At 33.0% G+C, this 23,562-nt stretch overlaps 1 protein-coding gene across 1 annotated transcript in view; it reads right to left on the reverse strand.

Moving 5' to 3' along the window:
- The window catches only part of LOC143206600 (lachesin), a 251,602-nt gene that overhangs the window by 139,607 nt on the left and 88,433 nt on the right, over positions 1-23,562 (reverse strand). Inside the window, exon 5 of the mRNA XM_076419216.1 lies at positions 7,984-8,139. Coding sequence (XP_076275331.1) covers positions 7,984-8,139 — 156 coding nt within the window. The remainder of the gene's footprint in view (positions 1-7,983; positions 8,140-23,562) is intronic.

Here is a 23,562-nt window from a genome sequence, read left to right on the forward strand (position 1 = left end):
CGCCTCCCTCCTGCTACAAATGTAAACGGTGCTAACAACGATGAAATCATTAGGAATGCCAACTCCGTTCGTGCTCAAGTGCCCCTGAGTTATCTTTTAAACCATCTAGTCACTATTAAAATACTCACGCAAATGATCAGCAAGATTCGGAACAAGAAGGGCCCGGGTTTCGACAATATTTCGATAGCCCAACTCAAAAATCTTCCCTACAAGCAGCTCGCCGAACTAAGTAATAACATCAACGCCATTCTGAGGCTGCAACACTTTACATCCACATGGAAACATGCATTCATCGCAGTTATCCCCAAAAAAGAAGCTAAGTCATCACTACAGACCTATCAGCCTACTAAGTTCCATTTCCGAGCTTGCTGAAAGAGCAATTCTTTATGCTCTTAATGGTTTTACGAACACAAACAATATCATTCAAGATGAGCAATTCGGGTTCCGCGTCAAACACTCAGCCGTTCATCAGGCCCATCGGCTGGCCGTAAAAATCAACTGTGCTTTGAGATTTGACGTGAAAGACTTGAAACGGTCTTTTTGGACCTAACCAAAGTTTATGACAAGGTTTGGCACGAAAGCTTAGTGGCGAAATGCATCCGATTGGGTCTACCTGATGACCTAACAGCTCTTATCAAATCATTTCTGTCAGGACGATCGTTCCAGGTGAAGATTAAATATATTCTCTCTAGCCGGAATACCACCGGCGCAGGAGTTCCACAAGGATCCCCCTGGCAGCCGCTCTATTTAATATTTTTCTTTCAGTTAACCCTAGGAGATAACCAGTTGAGGCAGCTTTTTACGCAGACGACACTGCTTACTTTACGTCTTCCAGAGTAGCACCGCATATCTGAAGCAGACTCCAATAACAACTCGATGAGACGATCAATCCACAAAAAACCCAAGCCATCTTCTTCCGAAATCCGAAAAAACGCCGAAATCCCGTGGTCAGAAGAAGCCTATCTCGGTCTTGTCTTCGATCGCAAATTTAGGTGGAATTCCCACATTCAAAGGTCCCTCCATAAAGGTCAAGGTATTGTTAATTTGTTGTTCCCGCTTATCAACTGGTCCAGCAGGCTTTCTCTCACTATAATATCTCTCGTGTACAAGATACTGGTTCGATCAGTCGTTCTATGCACCAGGCACCACACTGGTTCACGGCACCAGTGTCTATCTAAAATACGTCTCACCTAGCCAGGTGGAACGTGTTCAAGTCTTTCAAAACAAAAGAAGAATAATCAAATTCATAGAGAAACAGACGTCCCCCAAGTTCACGATTTTATATCCGAGGTCTACTCGAGATACTTCTCCACTCTTCGTCTCTCGAACAATAGATGTATTATCGAGACGACCAATATTTTAGACCAACAACTCATTCGGCTTTTCGTGGCCTAATTCTATCACAGCCGACACTTCCCCGTCGTGCTCTAACTCCAAATTGTCTCGATCTTCTCCGGCGAGCGATTAACTCATGTATCGCAAGCTGCGTGGTGTGATAACGACGCCATGTCCTGGCCCTTGTACCTCTTAACGGTGTTACCGGTTACGGGCACCCTCCTTACTAACAGTAAAAAGTATCAGTTAGGGTCATGCGATCAGCTGATAGGGTGAGGTTTTGTGGGTAGCCCAGAAGCAGTTTCCACATAACCAGTCCAACTATCTTATTCCTGCGGGTCTTCCCGACCACGTATCCGTAATAAGATTCCCCTTCCCGGTTCAAGGCCAAAAAAAAAGCGTCCCCAGTGTTAGAAATATTTGAAAATTCTCAGTGTTGCTTGGGTGACTCTGTGTCTTAATTCTATTCAAACTTCTGATATCGTCATAGTATTAGTCTTGAAGATGTAAAATATCCTCTGTATTATTTTTTAAATGAATCAGTAATGTTAATAAGTTTTATATTAACCTATATATACTAATACATATGTTGTAAAAATGACCTTTAAAAAACTGTTAAGATGACATTAATTTACAAAACATTTTATAGGAGGTAAAAAGAAAAATACAGAACAATATTAAATTTTTATTATAAATTAAAGGATATAAAACAACGAACCTTAACTATGCCATAAACATTTACTAAACTACCACGTATTTGGATAATAGAAATGTAATTATATATAAATAAAATTTTATAACAACTTCCTTGTAGATACATTCCTTTATACTTCTTGAATTATTAACTAATTAATTACAATACAATAAAAGTTGTTATAGAACATTTTTCCAAATAAAGGCAAGGTCAATATATTTAATAGAAAAAGAGCTTACCCACTAAGGAACCACCACCATATTTAATGATATCAAAACTCCAGTACCTAAAAACTCAATGATGTTAGTATTTTGTGTTTTTAGTATATTCTCTCTAGCCGGAATACCACCGACGCAGGAGTTCTTTCAAGTATTTTCTTTTATATCTTGTTAGATTTGCTTTTCTCTTCTTTGATATTTTGCCAGATTACTGCTCGTTATCAACCAATCATGCAGATGTTTTGCATGGTTTTGTTATTGGCTATGAAAAGGTGATTAATTACGATGACACAAAGCGAAAAAATCATGTAGTCACACATGTATTAACATTAACGGCAAAGCCGAATATCCATGGCTCCAAACTAATGTTTTGTATACTATGAGTTGCTAATGTGAATGGAACCTAATGAAGCCGACTACAATTGATGGGTCTGAGCCAAGCACTGCTCTGAAAATGGCAGGAATACAAGCAAAGATAAAAGAATGTCATTTTTCGGCATAAGAACGACCGATTACATGTTTCAAATACGGTGAAAACATACTTGAAAACATTAAAATAGCTGTAAAGTGCTATCCAAAGCACCGTATTGTCCAGACCTTGCTTCTTTTTATTACTACTTGTTGCGACATAAGAAGCGTGAGAGATGTAAACCGTACATTTATTGAAAGATGTAAAAAAGCAAAGGTGATATTTTTGCCTATATTATACTCTACACTTAATAATATAAGAGGTCAATTGAAAATTCCTCGGCACGACACATAGATGGCGCTACTAGAATTAAATACATATATATTTTTAGTTAATCCTAACCCTCAAAAGATGCGTGTATAAATTTGACAGCTGTCGTATCATTAGTTTGCTAATTATAGCATTTTGAGTGAAGCAACTTTCGTTATTGTGAAAAAAATTTATAAAAAGGAATTTAGCGTGTTGATAAAATATTGCTTTTTGAAGGGAAAAATAGAGTTGAAGCAAAAACTTGGCTTGATGCCGGGTTTCCAGACGCTGCCTCAGGAAAATCAAACATCAAGGATAGGTATGCTAAGTTTAGACTTGGCGAAATTAGCACCGAAGACAAAATGATTTTGAATTGAAATTGAAAATTGAAATTGAATGAAATAGCAGAGACTCTAAAGATATAAATTGAACGTGTACATCATATCATTCATGAATATTTGGGTATGAGAAAGCTCTGGGCAAATTGAGTGCCGCGCGAGCTCACATTTGAGCAAAAACAACGACGAGTTGATGATTCAGAGTAGTGTTTGAAGATGATCAAGCGTAGTAAACCCGAGTTTTTGCATCGATGTGTGACAACGGATGAAACATCTCTCCATCATTTCACTCCGAAGTCCAATTGACAGTCATCCGAGTGGACTGCACACGATGAACCCGCTCCAAAGCGTGGGAAAACGCAACAGTCGACTGGCAAGGTTTTGGTATCTGTATTTTTGGATGCGCATGGAATAATTTTCATTGACTACCTTGGAAATTGAAGGACTATCTCAGCTACTATTACACAACGTTATTGGACGTTTTGTAATGAAGGACGAAATCTCCGTAAAACGGCTGCATTTGAAGAAAAAGGAAGTGCTGCTTCACCAAGATAATCCACAGTGTCACAAGTCATGAATTGGTCCTCGAATTGCCTCCTCATCTGGCATATTCTCCAGATCTGGTCCCCAGCGACTATTTCCTGTTCCCAGATCTCAAAAGAATGCTTGCTGGGAGGAAATTTTCGTCGAATGCATTTCTTCACTCATCGTAGAATCTGAGGCCTCTTTTGAAGCAAAGGACAAATCGTACTACAAAAAGGGTATCGAAAAGTTGGAGGGTCGCTATAATCAGTGTATCACCCTTGAAGGGAATTGTGTTGAGTAAAAAAAAATACTTTTGGCCAAAAAATGTTTTACTATTGTAGGTCGTGAACTCTTCAATTGACTTGTTATATTGTACCGATTTTTCATTACAATGCTTGAAATTAAAAACTTACTATAACGGTAGCTCCGAATCAAGTGTTACAAATTTATATTTAATACGATAAATACATTTTCGTAAAATTTATTCGTTATATCTTGGTGGTACAATATTACGTGCACGGTATTCCGGGAGGAATAATGTTTCCTTTAAAAGTCTTTTTGCACACGTTCAGCGTTTGAGATTTGCCAGTTCGCGTCGTAAAACCGTAAAAAGCAAAAAGCGAGGCAATCGATTTCGTCCTTATTTCAAATAAGCAATATCGGAACCGGTTGCCATTTGAATGGCTGACACTTCCCAGCTGTTCCCTGCAAAGTAGCGCGATAACTTATTTTCTTCCAAAAGTGTATTATTGTTAGCAGAACTTGGAATGTTTTATATAAATTCGCTTTCGTCGCGGAGCCGAATCGATGACTGAGCTTTTTTTCGTTGTATGAATAGCGTGAGAATTCATGAAAAGAATATTGAAAAGTACTCTATCTATATCAAAACGGTGAAGAAATTGTGTTTATCGCCCTACTTATCGAACATTCGTAATTTTTATTGATATTTTGTCTTTTTATGACAGACTTTAAAACGAAAAAAAGAATAAAAGTTCTTTAGCAAAGGAGAATGAGAATTTAAAAAAAATTAAACGGTGAAAAGTTTCCAATACAGTTTAAGCTTCTTTTTAAAAATATTGATGTGAATCTCGGGATAAATATTTTTTCATTTTTTGTTTTGTATTCATCGATAATGGGAGAGAACCGTTTTAGAATTAATTTCTTGTGCTTATTTTTTATATGACTCGCAAGAAAATGGTTAGAAGTTACAATAGATCTAAAGATAAGAATCCAAAAGAAAATAGATTCTTAGTCTATTTAAATATAATCAATAAAAAATTAAGAATATTATTAAAATTTAATAAAAGGTCAATTGAAAAGTCCCCGGCATATCATAGTAAAATAAATTTTTTTGGCAAAATTAGTTTTTCTTTATTCAATATAATTCCCTTCAAGGACGATACACTGATTATAGCGACCCTCCAACTTTTCTATACCATTTTTGTAATACGATTTGTCCTTTGGTTCAAAAGAGGCCTCTGTTTCTTCGATCCCCTCTTCATTTGACGAAAATTTCCTCCTAGCGAGCATTCTTTTGAGACCTGAGAAAAGGAAATATTCGCTGGTGGCCGGACCTGGAGAATACGGTGGATGAGAAAGCAACTCGAAGCCCAATTCATGGATTTTTGCCATCGTTTTCACTGACTTGTGACACGGTGCATTGTCTCGGTGAAGCAACACTTTCATTTTGTTCAAATGCGGCCGTTTTTTGGCGAATCTGTGCTTCAAACGGCCCAGTAACGCTAATAGTCGCTGTTGATGGCCTTCCTTTGTTAAGGTAGTCAATGAAAATAATTCATTGATCAATCTATGTGTCAGTCCGGGAACTTTTTAATTGTCCTGGTAGCATACTTTTTCTTAATTAAATACTATCTAGTCTACTACTTCGGCAGTCTATATAGACGAAATAGCTGAATATTTCAACATTTAGCTAATCTATAATCAATAACCTATAATTACCTCGAAATATGTATAAAGCTAGTTTGTGAATTGGAAATTTACACAATAACTGACAACACATTATGCTTCCTGGAACTTTCTAGTTTGGATCTCGAAATCACCAGTCAAAACCAATATCACAAAAGTGACAGGAGCTCTCACAAGCTTTTGACTGGATGTGGTTATGGAACCTCATGGGAATTAAATTTGCACAACGGATGGTTTGGGTTGGCAAGTTAAGTACAAGTCCAACCACAAAAGAATACAGATTTATGATCCAGAGAAGAGTCCAAGTAATCCAGACTAATTTAGTTAAAATCAGTATACACTTTTCTCCGTTTTATAAATCACATTTATAACTAATTTAAAACTTTTTAATTCTCTGAATGTTCTGAATCTATTCAGTAAAAGAGGTCTAGATAAAACTGGGTTAAGTAATTATTTTTCAAGTTATTTTCTTAGTTTTTATTACATAGACTATGTAAATTACAATTGACAGTTACTCACTTATACAGTTTTATATTAAGCTTCTTGGCGTCTTGTTCCCTGAAAAATTCTTTAAGCAATATTTTTTCTATATCATCCTATGCTTTCCAACTTTCAAAGGTCCGACAAAGATGCTGCCGAAATTCAGTATGTGGATACTAAAATCATTAAGTTGAGGACACAGACACAGAAAAGTAAAAGTCCTTTTTTTAAGTAAAAAGGAACGCCAAATATAACTTTGAAATACATATAGAAATTAGATTCTTTAAATATCATCAATAAAAAAATAAGAATATTATTAAAAAATTAATAACATATTTTTTCTTATTTAAATACCATCTAGTCTACTATCTTCAACAGTCCATATAATGAATGAAGCAATACGAATATGAAGAATGAAGCACATTTCGAAATGTCTAACATGGTACCAATAATTATATTTAAAAAACCTGATAAACCCTCAGAATACATCGGGTCTTACAAGCCCATCTCGTTGTTACCTAAAATATTCAAATTATTTGAGAAACTGGTATTAAAACATATTAAACCTCCTAGAAAATGGCTAGATTTATAGCTTGGATCTCGAAATCACCAGTCTAAAACCAACCAAGATCATATAGTGACAGTGGCTCTTTACTAGCGCGGCGTTTGAAGTAAATAAATTGTGCCCTGAAATATTGCAGGAGGTCTCACAAGCTTTTGACTGGAATGGGTATGGAACTAATTCACAGGTTGATCAGATATTTATCGTGTAAGTATTGTCATATTATGGTGTAGTAACTTCTCGAGAAAAGATCTAGAGTTTCGCATGAAGGTGCATTTTTATATTTAATCTTATTTCGGATGCAGTTTCGACTATACTTATATCTGCTCTACTATACGGATACTAGAAAGTAGTAAAACAACATTAGGCTAGTAGAAAGTACAGATCACTTGGAAATATAAATAAATAAAATAATTATCATTAAATTTTCACGTAAATATTTTTAGTAAGACCCGTATTTATAGAGTTTTTTTAAACAGTATTCAGTCATACTTTATATTTAAATTGACTTAGGGAGATACAAAAGTTATTGTCAATAGTACTTTGCCAAATACTCAACTAAATTCCTCCATTAATGCTAATTGTAACTTAAATATCCTCTTAGTAAAAAAATAAATATATTCTATAACATATGGAAATAATGTTACAATAAATATTCCATAGAATAAACATTTCGCTTTTGTTAGATAAACGAAAACATTTCTTTAACTTCCAATTATATTTAAGTATCTTGCTGGGACCTTCAGTTAGCAAGAAAGCACAAACACCGAAATGGGAATAGGAGAAAGAAGCCAGTCATTGTTTTCCTTCTTTTATGCTTGTTTAGGTCATACGTTTTGACAAATATTTTTCTAAACATATTGGCGGTAAGAAGTTGTTTGTTTCCGGTTAGTTTTTTCTATTAAATCTATTTTTCTCTTTTTTGGACTTGGCTTCTGGTATATTTAGTTATATTTTGAACTCAAATGCTGATATGTAACGTTGCTTATTGAATATTAAACAATTGTTTCTTTATTATAGTAAGTTTGCAGACAATTTAACCTTAAATATAAATATATATAATTTAAGGATTTAATTTTTGAGAAAAGAATTATTAAAAAAATTATTTTATTGAACTTCGAATATAATATCTTAACAATAATAAATTATTTGTGAATACAAAATACTATCTATATTAGATAACTTACCATTCTCTCCGTTATATCTTATATCGTCTCCATCTTCTCTACGCCACATTACGTACGGATCTGGGTATCCAGTAGCCTTACAGGTAAGGCTTACATTCGTTGACTCCAAAACAACCATGTCGGAACTGGTTTCTCTATCGATAATACTGGGTGGTACTAGAATATAAGAGAAAATGTGGTAATTTATCATATTAATGAAAATATTTCGAATCTTGAGGAAACACTGTTGTTTCCTCAATATACATTTATTTATAATAATAAACAATTTATTACGAATAGTTTGACGTGACATTTCCGATATTCCTATCAAATGAAAAAAGAAATGTAAAAAGGAAGTATGTTAAATTTATTTTATCTGTGTGAGGAAATATATTTTGTTGGATTTTTCTCCTCTGCGCCATGGAAATCCACCCTTGAACAGTAAGCAAGTATGTTGTACAACCCCTTATCTGTTGAGTTTTATTTATTAAGATTGTGAAAAAGCCTCCATTGGCCACCGCAGCATCTACATATCTGTATCTGTATCGTTGAGTAAGTATTTTCTGATATCTTATTTATGTTAACCTATTTCATGCTTTTATTGGTATGTTGATAGAAGTCGAGGTATATATATTTCTTGCTTAATTTTAGCGAATATTGAATATAAACATTAGTGCTTTGCTCTGAATATTTGGTAAAATTTCGTTGTTGCTGTTGCTTGTGCCGCACAGATGAATGCGGTATATCTAAATTGGCTTAAGGATGGTTTAAGAAGGAGTGGAGCTAACCAATGCACACTATAGAGTTTGCACTTTCAAGTTGTTTTGCGATTAGACCAGATCTAAGCAAAGGCCCAATAATTTATCATATTCTTCTTGTGGCTTGTTTTCATTGTATAGTTGCAATAAATTGATGTAACAGCTGGTATAAGATCTTTAGGTTAAAATCTCTGACAATTAGTAGTTGTAGTGTTTCTGTCAATTTTAAAGTGGACATATTGTATACAATTTTTACATAGTTCAATTCCACTACCCGACTTCGAATACAATTCTTGAAGAAGATCGAGGGAGAGGATATTCAAAAATTATATTTCGACTGGAAATCATAGCAAAAAGGCATATGAGATTATGGAAGTCGAATATTTGGTTCAGGTGAAACCCTGGATCTTGTTAAATATATTGAACAATATTTTGACTTTATTTGGGGATACAATGTCAGCATTTTATAAGATGAAGCTACGCATTATGTCATAAGCAAGGCATTTCATAAACGTGCTAGTGCCAGTTTGCGTTTTGACGCAGATATTATTTCCAAATTGCTAAAGCTACATAAACAGTAAATAACCTTTCGGATCAACTGCAAATGAAGACCTGTTTTGCAGAAAATAAATAAGTTTTTACTAAAATCGGATATTCCGCTACCTAGTTCAAAAAAACATCCCCAGTATCAGTAGATTGATGTAGGTGTGACATCGATATTAACAGTATTTAGTAAAAATGATCATACGTGGAATATAATTTTAATCGAATGCTACTTAATCCATACATTCAAGACGAGAATCAATTTCTATTTCTTAAAAACAGAATGAACAAAGTCAATTAATTATAAAATTAGTTAAGCATTATTGTGTATTTAAAACTGAAACTGGAACCTTTAACATTAAATGATAATGAGAAAACTTTTTTAATGGATTAGTATATTATTTAGTATCGTACAATTTTTACTCAGTAACGCGGTAATGGGTTACGATTCGAAATCGTAGGGCGTGTTCATCTGTTTTTGCTAGCAATACTTCTGGGTTAAATTTGAGAACGAAATTCTTAAATCAAAATTATAATATGCTAAATTGGTATAATTATAGACCCATCAGCCTTTGCGACTGTTTAGGGTCTATTTACAGATATAAAATATACAACACATCTACAATATCATTTAAAGTATACGATGTTATTACAACTATGTTGCAAAATGACAAGCAAAATATATAAAAACATACAGATGCATGAATATATGAATGCTACAGTACAATGGGCCATAACCGATGAGAGTGATAAGGATATAAGATACAAAAAATTCAAACGAACATGCGTGATATTACTTAGATGCACCATAATATATTTCTAGTAATAATCATGTTACGGTTAGAAAATTAATCAGCTTGTCCAGGTTCTTCAGCTGAAAACACTGGTTCATCGTCTCTCCCAGGTTGAACAACCGTCTTTGCGAGTTGTATCTTTGGCATTCGATTAGTATATGTTTGGCTGACAGTGAGGAACCACATTCGACATACAGTGGTGGACATCTTCCTTTAATCAGAAACTCATGGATCAGTTTGCAGTGATCAATTCTGAGACCCAAGAATAAGCTCAAGTTGCACCTTAAGTTGATGTTAGTGGTGTTAAGGCGCCGATAATTCTCCTTTTTACCTCACAGAGCTTTCAGTTAGATCCTATCTGAGTTGGACTAGATGTCTAGAGGTTCTAGTAGAGTGGTGCTTCATATCTCTACTCCAGAAGAGGATATTTTCAGCAAGTGATACCTCCCTCTTCTTGGCTAAATAATCCGCTATTTCATTTTCAACGATCCCAGAGTGAGAAAGGAGCCACATAAAGGTGATAGTTTTGCCGCTCCTTTCCAATTTAGAGGTTAATTCACGGATAAGCACCCCTAGCGGAGGTACTTTAAGGAGCTCACTGAATCGGAGGCCAGAATTAATCGTTTGATTTGCACATATTGTACTGATGTCAGGGCCCTATACATGGCAAACAGTTCAGACGTCAATATACTCGATGAAATGGAAAGCCTGAAGTATCTTTCCGATATCACCGCTGTAAATGCTGCCTCCACATATTCATCGTTCTTGGAGCCGCCCGAGAATATGAAAAGGTGTTCAGGATTTTTCTCAATTTTATATTCATTGAATTGGGTATTGATACTATCAGAGCCTGAATCATTACTCATGGAGGGTTTACTGCCTCTCAGAGCAAGCTGTCTACTGGACTAGTTTGGAAGGCCCCCAGGGCGATTCTAAGAGCTGAGTTTTGGATTGAGTTCAATCTATTTAAGTAAAAGGGCGCAGCGGAGATGAAGCATTGGCAGCCATAGTCCAATTTGCTTAGCGTTAATGCTTTATAAATATTTAGACCCTATAGGCGCCCCAATAAATGTTGGTCAAACTTCATAAGAGACTGATATCTGCCAAACATTTATTCTCTACGTTTAATTAAATAAAACATCTAAAATGATAAATGATTTGCCTCATCCTGGCCTATCTTCAAAAGTTGTCTTAAGAAACCATTCATAACATTGACGTACGTATTTAAAGATCACATTTTCAATCTTCTTCATGTTACGGCCTCTAAAATTGACCTACAGAAAATAATACTTTACATGAAAAATATGATATATGTAAAGGTTTAAAATGTTTAAAATAACAAAAAAAACCTTATTTTAAATATCTGGAGGAGCGGTGGCGCTGCCAAATGAGTGTCTCTAGATCTATTGCTCATTATATCATTCACTCTTAATAAATACTCATGAAATTGTTTTATGTTGTATGATTCGCGGGATATTATAAGATTTCCTTCATAAAAAAATGACCAAAGCCGGCTGGACAGCTCCTAATTGTACTAAAATCGTCCTCCAGCTTATCTTCGATCATTTTCTGAAAAACAGTCTTTTATCCCAATTACCATGATATAGCCAGTATGAAATCTTTTCCCCAGTTTTTGTGACTACAACTTAAAAAAGTCTACGATTGAGGAACTGAGCTTCTGTACAAGTTTCAGTCCAAATTTCAGTAAACTGTGTTTACACCCTGAATTCTGATGCCTGTTTCTAACCTTAAATATTTCATAATTGGAATAGTTTATTCCCCTTTATTCAATCTTATCATATTCGCAAAGCCTTGTGCCTTCAAATACATACTCTCCGCAAACAGGGCCACATGAGTCGAGTAATATAACATATAAAACTAAGAAGCAAATATAAACAAGTTTATTCATTTATGGAGGATCTAAAACCAAATGGGTCTCTACCTCCAATATATATCCGAACTATTTCGTAGAAAAAAGCTCGTCAACCGTTAAATTAAACGTCCCGCAAGTTTAAATTGATACATGAAATATCTCCCGAAAATAATTAACAATTTGTAAATCACCCCCGCCGAGTAACATCGCTGTAAATCACTCCATAAACCCCCGGCCCAAGAATGTTTAAAGCTCATTCAAAAACAAATAAGTTTCCCCATCGCCGGGCTGCCAAAACTTTCGGCCATAAAACGGTCGGAATTAGCTTCGAATTATTCATGTTTCATCAGTTTGCGAGTCTGTTAACCGAAATTAGTGCGAACATCTTTAATTTTCAGTTTGCTCCGGCCGGATTGACGGATTTATTTGAATAATTAGGCTGCGAGGTTAATTTATTAAATAAACAAAATTGAATCTATTGTCGGGATCTTTTTTTTTATTGCGGTTTGTGTCAGATTTCGCTTTCCGCCTTAGGCTGTAAATCAGTCTCTATATATTTTAGGTTTTGAATATAAGTTATAATTAGCGTGCGAAACTCTCGACTGAAAACGACTATCGACTGTTTAGTAATTGACTACTTTTTACTATCGACTGTTTCGGTCGCTATTTTTGGTTAGACTGATTTTACTACTTTTTACTAGTGACTGTTTCAGTCGACTGTTTTCAGTCACTATTTTCGGTCTGACTAATTTTGTTGCTATTTACTACCGACTGATTCAGTCGTGTACTTTTATTTACGATTTTTGGTTGTACTAGTTTCATTCGACTTATTTTTAACATTCTGGCTCAGTCGTCCTAGCCGCGACCTTGACAAAAATGTACGCAATTCATACTTACATAGATCTATATGTAATTATATATTTATTATAGTATATTATGTCAAAATAGCAATAAACATATTAAAATACCATAAACTATTTGGGGGATATTATTCCAGTCCATTCTTTTTACAGATCCACAAAACATTCAAATATAAAATTAATTCTACTTCATTCACTACTAAGCAATTATCTCCGTCCTTTCCTCTCTCACAATTTATACAGAAAAGGGTTCGTACATCTTCGTCTGACATCACGAATTGAAAAAAAAAACAGCCGAACCGTGCATTTGATTGCAAATAGTAATTACTATTTGCAGTCGATAGTTTTTTGACTATCGACTGATTCGACAGTTTTCAGTCGATAGTTCCCAACGCTCGTTATAGTATATATAGTCTATTCGAAAAATTACTAACGCACGTCATAAATATGTGCCTGTCGAAAATTGTAAATTAGTTTTACAGTCAGGCAATATTTTCCTTCTCATTTTATTCTATGTAAAAAGAAATAGAATGCTGTTTGAGAAATTCGAACATTTAATGAGCCTTAAAGTTGTTCGTTTGCCAAACGTCTGAAAAATTCTTCAAAATATTATTATTACGTGTTATAGACCGGCAAACGTTGTTCTAACGCTTTGTGTTAATGCATTTCAAATCGCCAGGGTTTTTATTCAGAATATTTTTTGCGCATTGTAGCTGCACCGAATGTTAGTTTGGGTATGGTCACTAAAATATCAAATCAAAAAATTAAAAACCAAATAACCTTAAATTCACCAAAAAGAAGCTGTCTTTACACGAAATAAGTGTCGAACCAAGATCAGTTTGATGTTAGTTTTATATCAGAGATCAAATATACGAAATATATAAAAACAATAAGTACTTTCTTTCAATCGAAACATAATTTAATACAATTATTTCAGAGATATTTGTTCTAGAAAGTCTGGAAAAGCCTGGAAAATCTGAAAAGAGTCTGGAAAGTATCCATAAAAAGTCAAAAGATATGCAGCTATTTGAGGGATATAAAACACCCTTCATACACTGTTGGGTAATCTGGAATTTAAGTGATGTAAGAATAACCCACGAAAGGGTTTAATAGAAATTAAAGACATTGCTTTTAAAAGAATACAATTTTTAAAAACATATAACAAAATCATGGAAGAATTATTATACCAATTTGTATATTTAGATCAGACATGGATATTTTACAATGGTAAATTGGATCATGGCAAGATGATAATAAATATAGTGTAAAGACAACAAAAGTTTATGGAAGAAGGTAAACATTGGAATAACTATCGGTTAAGTTTTCTTAGTCATAGCATTTGTAAATAATTCATTGCAGACGTATAGTTCTTCATGCTGGAAACAAAAATGGTTTAATTCCTCGTGCAGAATTAGTGTTGTCCTATAAGTCCAAGGGTAACTACTATGGAAAAATGAACCATAACTTGGTTTTGCAGTGGTTTTAAAATCAGCTTTTAAAGAATTTGTAGGAGCGGCCAGTTATTGTTATGAACAATAAGTATTATTAGAAACAATAATATTGTTCAACATGAAAATATCATCCTAAAAACGAGATTAACTTCTTCCTATGGATAATAATTATATACTTATAACTTAAATAGGGATATTGAAGAGGTGTTTTATATATCAATTAATAATACAATAAAAAATATTTTTTACAGTAGTGCTTCCAGATAAATTCATCAAAGGCAGCTTAAAAAACAGCTGAAAAAAGAAACAAAACTAAAGATTTTCGTGCTAATTTCGACTAACGAACACGCGAACTGATGGAAACTGTGCTGAATTATTCAGCGATGTCAGTTCATGTGGCGAATGTTCCGGCATACAAACTACTACCCAAAAAAAATCCAAATAAATTGGAGTAGATGTTCCAGAAAATTTTACTACTAGGCTATACGGCATACTGATATAGCACATTATAATATATTGAAGAAACACGTATTTTTATATAATTAATAATAATATAGAATAGTTTTTAAATATTTCTAAATGTAACGGTCAGAAAAGACAGCTGTTAACTTAAAAAAATGTATAAAGTAATACAAAATATAATCAGATCCTTATTGTAACAATTCAATTGAATAGTCCCCGGCCTACCATAGTAAAACACATTATTTTGGCAAAATTAGTTTTTTTTTATTCAACATAATTCCCTTCAAGGATGATACACTGATTTTAGGGACCCTCCAACTTTTCGATATTATTTTTGTAATACGATTGGTGCTTTGCTTCAGCATAAGCCTCAGTTTAGGCGACCACCTCTTCATTCGACGAAAATGTCTCTCCGGCAAGTATTCTTTTCATGTCTGAGAACAGGAAATAGTCGCTGGTGGCCAGATCTGAAGACCGTTCATCCGTTGTCACATATCGACGCAAAAACTCGCCTTTATTACTACTATTGATCATCTTAAAAAACTTCTTGGAATTATCAACTCGTCGTTGTTTTTGGTCAAAAGTGAGCTCGCGCGGCACACACTTTGCACAGAGCTATCTCATACCCAAATATGGTAATTCAAAATCATTATGTAGATTTTTGTAATGTTTTCGTCGGTAACAATCTCTTTTGGGCGTCCTCTGCGTTCACCGTCTTCAGTGCTCATTTCACCACGTCTAAACTTAGCGTACTAATCCTAGATGGTTGATTTTCCTGGGGCAGTGTCGGAAACTCGGCATCAAGCCAAGTTTTTGCTTCAACTGTCTTTGTTCCCTAGCAACCCCGAAAAAAAGCAATATTTTATCAACACGTGAAATTAATTTTTATCCATTTTTTCACAATAACAAAAGCTGCTTCACTCAAAATGCTGTCATTCACAAACTACTTATCCCACAGCTGTCAAATTGATACACGCATCTTTTGAGGGTTAGGGCTAATAAAAAAACATATGGATTTAAATCTAGTATCGCCATCTATGTGTTAGGCTAGGGACTTTTCAATTGACCTGTTAATTATTATTTTATATATTTATTATTAATATAATTATCATATTTTATCCAGATCCATTTGCTATAAATTCATATGATATTCTTGCAAAAGGAAACAGAGTACTTAATTGAAAGAAATCCACAGTTTACTGACTCATCATTAAGTTAACAATAACAACATAATGAGGCTTGTGATGACTAAATAATATAGAGAAAAATCAGGGTTACAGAAAAGATTAAAAATATAGACTATGTCGTGATTAGAAAATAAACAATTCATGAAGACATATTTTTCACTAATTTATCTACGTGCTTGTCCACTTTAATTAATGTTCGATTATGTTAAATATCAGAAACAAAATAAACAACGAAAATAGGCTAAAGTGGCTTTGGAATTTAAATCAAAAACTAGTATCCATTTTTTAAATTTTAATTATAACTTTTTCTGCCTTCTTGCCTTCTTTAATCTACCTGTGTCATTTGGATAATATATCTGTTCTCCGCATAGGGATCTTAATATAGGGTTGGATAATGATATTCTGTCGAATGGAAATTTTAGAACTAAATCAAGGAAGGCTTTAGAGGCAATTTTAGAAATGGAATTCAGCAATTTCAACAACTGGAAATAACCCATTACTTTAGTAGACGGGAATCTCTCTAACTAAATGAAGGAACTCTACAACGGAGCTAAATACACAAATTGGCGATTTGTTGAAATGACCATACAAACCCAGACTACACAATGCTCCAAGAATGAACTCATATCCCTAATAATTAGGACCAATTAAATACTATTATGGCAATTAATTGGACTACTTTAGGTATGATTTAAGAGAAAAAAAAAACATTTATAAAAACAGTACACTGAGATATGTTTTTTTATCTGCTATAATAGTCAGATTTATCACCCAAAAGCAATCTTGTATTTTTATATGTGAAACATAATTCATAAACATAAAAGTCATATCATATTTATATATCAGGGAGGCAACCCTTAATCTAAAAAAAATAGAATATTAAAAATAAGCACTGAAATGGAATCTTAATTTTAGACGCTTTATACATAGTTTTAAAATATGTATTACTTAAGCATTAATATGATTGTTATGATTAATATAATGATGATTGTTGATTACATCAATTAGAACTGATAGAAAAAGAATTCTTTATAGACTTTATTAATAAACTAATATGCTTTAATTATTAAAATACATAATTATTATAATATTGATAAAGCTCAATATATAAACTAACTATAACTAACTAAGGAGACTAATGGTATACATAAACTACACATTTAGCATTTTACGTAGTCGCCTCTAATGTGCTCTACACACTTTTGCCACCGATTTGGAAGCTTGAATTCTTCGTAAAAAGTTTAGGGGCGAGTTGTCAGAAAATTGCGCATATACTCCTCTACTTCTTCATTGCATTCAAATATTTTGCCTAAAAGCGATTATTTCAAAGGCGCAAACAAAAAAATTATCACAAAGTGGCAAGTCAGGACAATAAGGAGTGTGCTCGATGCATTGCCATGAAATATAATGACGCCTCAATTGGGCATAAAGCGTCGTTTGCTTCGATGACGAGATTTCTTCAATTCAATGCGATCACCTTCAATAAGCTCTATAATAGCACAGATGTTGACGTTTGTGAGACCTGTCGTAGGCGTTGGTCATGACTTTCATTTTCTACACGTTCTCGCCCATCCCTGAATTAGCTGACCCAAATATACACTCGGTTCTGTGATAGGTATCATCCCCACACTGCGGCTTCAAATAAGTGAAAATATCCGATGGTTTCACTCCTACATTGATTAAAAACTTTATGATGATGCGTTGTGCAACAGGCGAAGTTACCTCGGTTTACATCTCCTGGTAAGACAAAGAACACTCGAGCATCAAACCCTATAGAATTACGTGCTAAACTAAGCGGTAAAATTATCGTTTATATTTAATTACTCCTCGTATAATATTTATATAATTACAGAGTAGGAACACAGTTGGAAATTTGGACCCGTTTGTCATAATAACAAAATTAAATTTAGAAAAATAAATTATAAAATTAACACACAGTCCTTATAATAGATTGTTTCTTATACCGAATTGTTTTTAAGGATATTTTTTACTTTATTATTAACGCTATATTTTGTTTTAAATAACTACATTGAGGTTTAGTAAATTGTGTGAATTAACAATGTAATAAATTATAAATATATACAACATACATTCGGTTATTATAGGCATTGTAACTTTCAATGCCATTGTTTAATTACAAATACCCATTTTAGTTTAGAATTATCGATTAGATGGTGTGCCATTGTGATAAACAATACACTTTCATATTGTCTCAAAATATTGTTCAAAAATCAATAATTAAAATAATGCCTAGAGTACGATTCCCCATAAATAAATATTAAATCATACTCTTTTGTGTTAAATGGTCTGAATTAATTGTGTAGTATTTCACCATACAGGATATTCTTTTGAGTCGAGATTGATAGTAACCACCTGCTAGATTTTGACGGTTTCAGAGCAATACTATTTATAATGTATAATTTGTTTTTGTAATATTTTGTTTAAACAAAATGAGGATGAATATACCTCTAACTAATTTTTCTAATGTGTGCAATTTATTACTTGTATATAAGGACATGACACATTCCCTTCTATCTTACGTTTTTGTATTTTATAATATACTTAAGAAGATTTTTTATAATTAAAATAGTTATGATTCGTCAATAAATTAGCTATATCACCGAAAATAATGTAAATTTCCGAAAATCCGGTTAAATAAATGCATACTCTTTGAGTTCAACATAAGGGTTAAGAAGAAATCTGCTGTAGAAACCCATCAAATATATTTGAAAACTTATGGTGATAGTGTTTCGTTGTCTTACAATTGTTGGTCTTAATACCAGCGATTTAAAAATGATAATTTTGAAGTTAATGATAAAGAACGGCCTAAAGGACCAAATATCCTCATACCTTAGAGTGCCATCGACATGATGCTGGAGCGGATTATTTATGGCTACAAAGTTTCGCTGGGATACGATGGGATCATCTAGGCCTTCATGTTTTAGGGTATGCGATATGGCTCGGTGAATGGAGGTAAAACGAAATGAAACTGTGGTGTATGTGGCGGTTATTTATTGAAGTAGGATAAAAAAGGTGAAATTACAAAGTAGATAAAACGGATGGCAGTGGTGTTACCTGGAGGCTAGGGCAGTCGATGGTGGCACGTCTGAACTTAATGCAGTCTAGGGGTTGCCGGATAATCGTTATCATGTCACAGTTAGCGCTGCTATCTCCTCGTCCGTGTTCAACATCTGGGATTATATTTCTCGGTATTTTGTAGACCGTTATTCCACGATGTAAAATTCGACACGCCTCAAGATCACTGCAATGTCAATGCTTGGCTATGTATTGCAAGAATTCTGAGGATACACTGTTTTATCTCGAATGGTATGGTGGGGTAGGTGAGATATCCTATCGTACTCACCAGACATAACTTGTTTTGATTATTGCGAATTTTTTTCAAAAAATGACCAGAATGAATACAAAAAATATAAATAATTTTAAATCAGTATGACCATTTAAATATACAATAATTGACTACTAAATTAATTTGTAACAACATTGGATTAGGTATTAATTGCTTCGGTTTGCACAATACGAATTATATCTGCATTTGCAAGTTTGCTTCATCGTAAATAACTATATAATATCTCCGATAGGAATTACTTGTTAAACATCGATAAAATATATTACGCTTAGTAATTATATTAATAGAGGCAATTTAATTCCAAATTACTCCGGTTTTAAATTGGCATATATAAATATAAATAATTTAAATTGTAAATCACAAATGTTAAAGAACTAGTAGCGTTATATAGTATAGCTAAATAACTCTGTTACAGATCAATTATCAGACGCATCTGTAATAAAATCATTTTATCTCAGCTTTGGTTGCACAAGTACATTTTATTTCATACATTTTAACAAATAAATCGCTATTAGTTGCATTATTTAATTTTTTGTTATTTTCCTCTTTTTATAAATTTAGGTGAATTTGTTTATGTCTCTTTGTTTATCCTGTCCACATCCAATTTACACTTAAGATATTTGAATTTGTTGTACATTTTCATGCTAAAAATTGTTCTGTCAGGAGTCGTTATTTATGAAAAGTGGAAAATAAATTTAAACTAAATCAGATCACATTCATATAAACTAAAAACATAAACAAAACCTAAACTATATCAATTTAAACAAATAATGTTAAACGCAAATTTGATAAAATACTTAGCATTAGATGTGAAACCTTGTTGAATCAACCACATTAAAAAGAAGACAAAGTTTACGAATTCTACTTAGCTATTTTCTTTAAAATAATATAGGCAAGTAGCCTTAGAGTAGAGCTTAATCTATATAAATATATATTAATATAAGTTATGAGGAATATGTCGATCAAAGCCATAACTTTAAGTACAATCTTCAAGTCAGTACATGACCAGCTAATAAGAGCTATAAGAAACAAAAATTAACTTCACTACTCCGTGAATGTTATGGAGTCCACCTCCCTGAAGACCCTATCAATAATTACAGTTATCATCGTATCAATAAGAGACAGGTAGGTACCAGAAAAAAACCCTAATATAAACCTAATTTAAGATATTTATACATTTTTAATTATATGATAGTTTTATTGCTATGATTTCATCACAATACAGAATGACTAGTGAGCAAAGCTTTTCAACTTTTTCTTAAAAATTAGTTAATAATAAATCAAATATAATTGATTAGTAATATTCAGGAGTAACGTTAGATATTAGATAACAATTAATAAACAATTACTATAATAAGTATTTTAGCAGAAAATTTATTGATAAATTAATGGGATATTTCATTATAAATATTGAATGACAATGATAAGAGAGTAATAAAATGTATCCCTTATAATTAGCTAATTTGTGTAAATACGTCAACAGTAATTAGAGCTGGATATAAACGAAATTACCTTAGCAATTTTTTCAGTTTGATAAATTGATAACATGTATTTTTGTGTCTTGTTCCATACAGTATAATAGACCACGCCATAATGATAGCAGCTATAGAATCGATTTGTTAGATATGAATCCTAACGACATAGTAAATGCATTAAATAATGACCTGTATCTATAATAGTGGAAACTATAATCGATAATAATCCATGTATAAAAATAATAAACATGTAGTTGTAGAAATGATATTCTGTATTTCGTTTTCGTTTATTAATAGATTTTTACTAGCTGTTGCCGATTAATTACAATTTGTTTTTATAATACTCTGCCTCAAGAGTAGTAATATTCATGTGTTAATCAACACTGATATTTTTTCCATTAAATACCCTTCTATAAGATACTACTGTACTATAAGATAGTATAAATGGTTTAACACTTTTGTATTCTGCTTGAGTTCTTCATGAGTGTCAATACTTCATTATTCACATGAGACGAATCTTCTTCTATTTATCATTATTTATTTACCAATAATTAAGATATTCCTTTCCTTTTTAAGTATTTTATAGCTAGAATTTTGCATCGATATTAATAGCAAGATATTCAAAGTTATTGCTACATTAAATGATAATATTAGTCCTTGGTACTTGTTCTATATTTGAAGCCTACAAAAAGAAAAAGGGTGCGTAACTATATTAATGGATGTAGTGTAAGCATTTGATAAAGTTTGACATAAAAAGTTCGAGTTCGTGCATAAACTCAATGAAATGTCACCGAAGCAAGAAGTTGAACACTTAACTCCCATAACTCATAACTCAGCCATGATGTTTAGATTTAAACAAGATGATGCTTATTAAGAAATTAAAGAAACGAAAGCAGGTCTACTACATCTATATTAATCAATATAAGTGGATCCAGACATGGAGAATAAAAGCCAACGAGAGTAAATCGGTATTTACTGATTTCACCTTACACCAAACTATTTGTATACCTATAAATACGAATAACACATTATCTCATACAGTAACAATGCCAATTTTATTAAAATGAATCTTGACGCAAAACTTCGTTGCAAGGTGTCCATTAAAGAGAAAAGAAAAGTTATTTAGAAGAAGATTTAAACTATCGTCACATAATAAGTTGCTGCTATACAAGCAGATACTAAATCCATATGGACCTACAAAACTTATCTATGGTAGTCTTCTTCGAGATGATACAATTATATCACAATAAAGTGCTAATTGTGGATGCACCCAGTTACTACAGAAACAGTTTTTTACCACTAGATCTTCGGATTCCAACTGTTTTAGAGGAAGTTATGAGCACCTAAGTTCTGCAACTCTTGGAAAACACTGAACTAGAAAGCAGACTCAAGAGAAGCAAACTGTGTGATATCGTATAGTTGTGTAATGAAGCGCACTAAATGACAAAAACACTAAAAAGTGTTACTAGCAGTCAGTTAATTAGACAATTAGTCAATAGTCAATTTTATTAGGGACTAACTAGGGACCAACGAGTCTTCCTAGATACATATCTAATTTCAAACTATTTTAGAGATAAAGTTCATCGGCAACGACTAGTAATAATATATTAATAAACCAACAACATGTTTAAAGTAGGTAAATAATCGGCCACAGTACACTTGTTTGTGGTAAGCTTGCTTTTGTTTCTTTTGTGATATATTAGCTTTTCGTTTATTTAACTGTAAATATTCTAAGATGTAAAAGTTAAAATTTTAATGTATTCATTTGGAAACATTTTCTAAAGTCTGTGAATGACGCCTTGTCCAAATTTTGGTTTTGGGATACGCCTAAAACTACGTATACTATGTTCAGCTACGTACAGCTGAATATACTTCTTGATTTTCTTTCTGACGTCAGGGCATCTGGTCAATTGTTGAATGTTTATTAATAAAACCAAACTTATGTGCAGGTATTAGATTTTTTTCTCTCTATAATTGAATTAAAATGGTCAAATAGTAGTTACACTTTGGAAAACCGAAATATAAAACCAGATTATAGTACAAAATAACCTTGAAATATATGTGGAGTACCTACGGCCAAACACGAAGTGAATCGATAAGTTAAGCTCATTTCTAAAGTTAGACCGAAAGTTTCTACACTAACTTACGGAATATTTTTTGCTCACTTTCTTATTAAAGATTGATTTGGCTGGCGTCTTTTGCGTGTCGAAAAGTTTCAATAGTTTTCACGACAATCAACTCCCTTTTATATCGAATTAATGTAGAAATTCTGTGAGCCTGGTGCTTTTATTAAATATATATTTTTGTGTGGGAAGATAATTTTTTGTATTTAGACTAAAATATGAATTATAATATAACCTTAAAAGGGATAACGTAACGTAGCATTTGTTCAAAACTGGGTGAATGGTATACCTGATAGGTTTGGTCTTAAAGCCTTTGTCTTTATTGAGATTTTTTTATAGGTTTCAAGACACTCTCGGTGTTTTATCACCAAATGGACTTCACAAGTGGTAAAAACAAGAATATTATGGTCAATACTCATCCAAACTTGAGTCAAAACTGACTGAACCCCTTCCCCATATTTCACGCATTTCTTCGTTCGTAGACTTCCAGTTTATCATAAGTGTTCGAATAACAAATAATTGGGTGGATGCGCCTACAACTGACGTACCCGTGCATATATTGTTGCATAACCAAATATTAAGCAGTTTCCTGTAAATTGTAATGAGCGCTACGGCGTGTGCTCGTACTAATGCCGCCCGGACAGGATCTTAATTCACTCTGTGTTGGGGCTTTGACCGGCATGTTTGTCGAAATAAATAGAGAGTGA

This window comes from Rhynchophorus ferrugineus, unplaced genomic scaffold (genome assembly GCF_030347505.1).
Source record: "Rhynchophorus ferrugineus isolate W39M unplaced genomic scaffold, kcgeb_rfMv2 rfM1, whole genome shotgun sequence".
NCBI lineage: Eukaryota > Metazoa > Arthropoda > Insecta > Coleoptera > Curculionidae > Rhynchophorus > Rhynchophorus ferrugineus.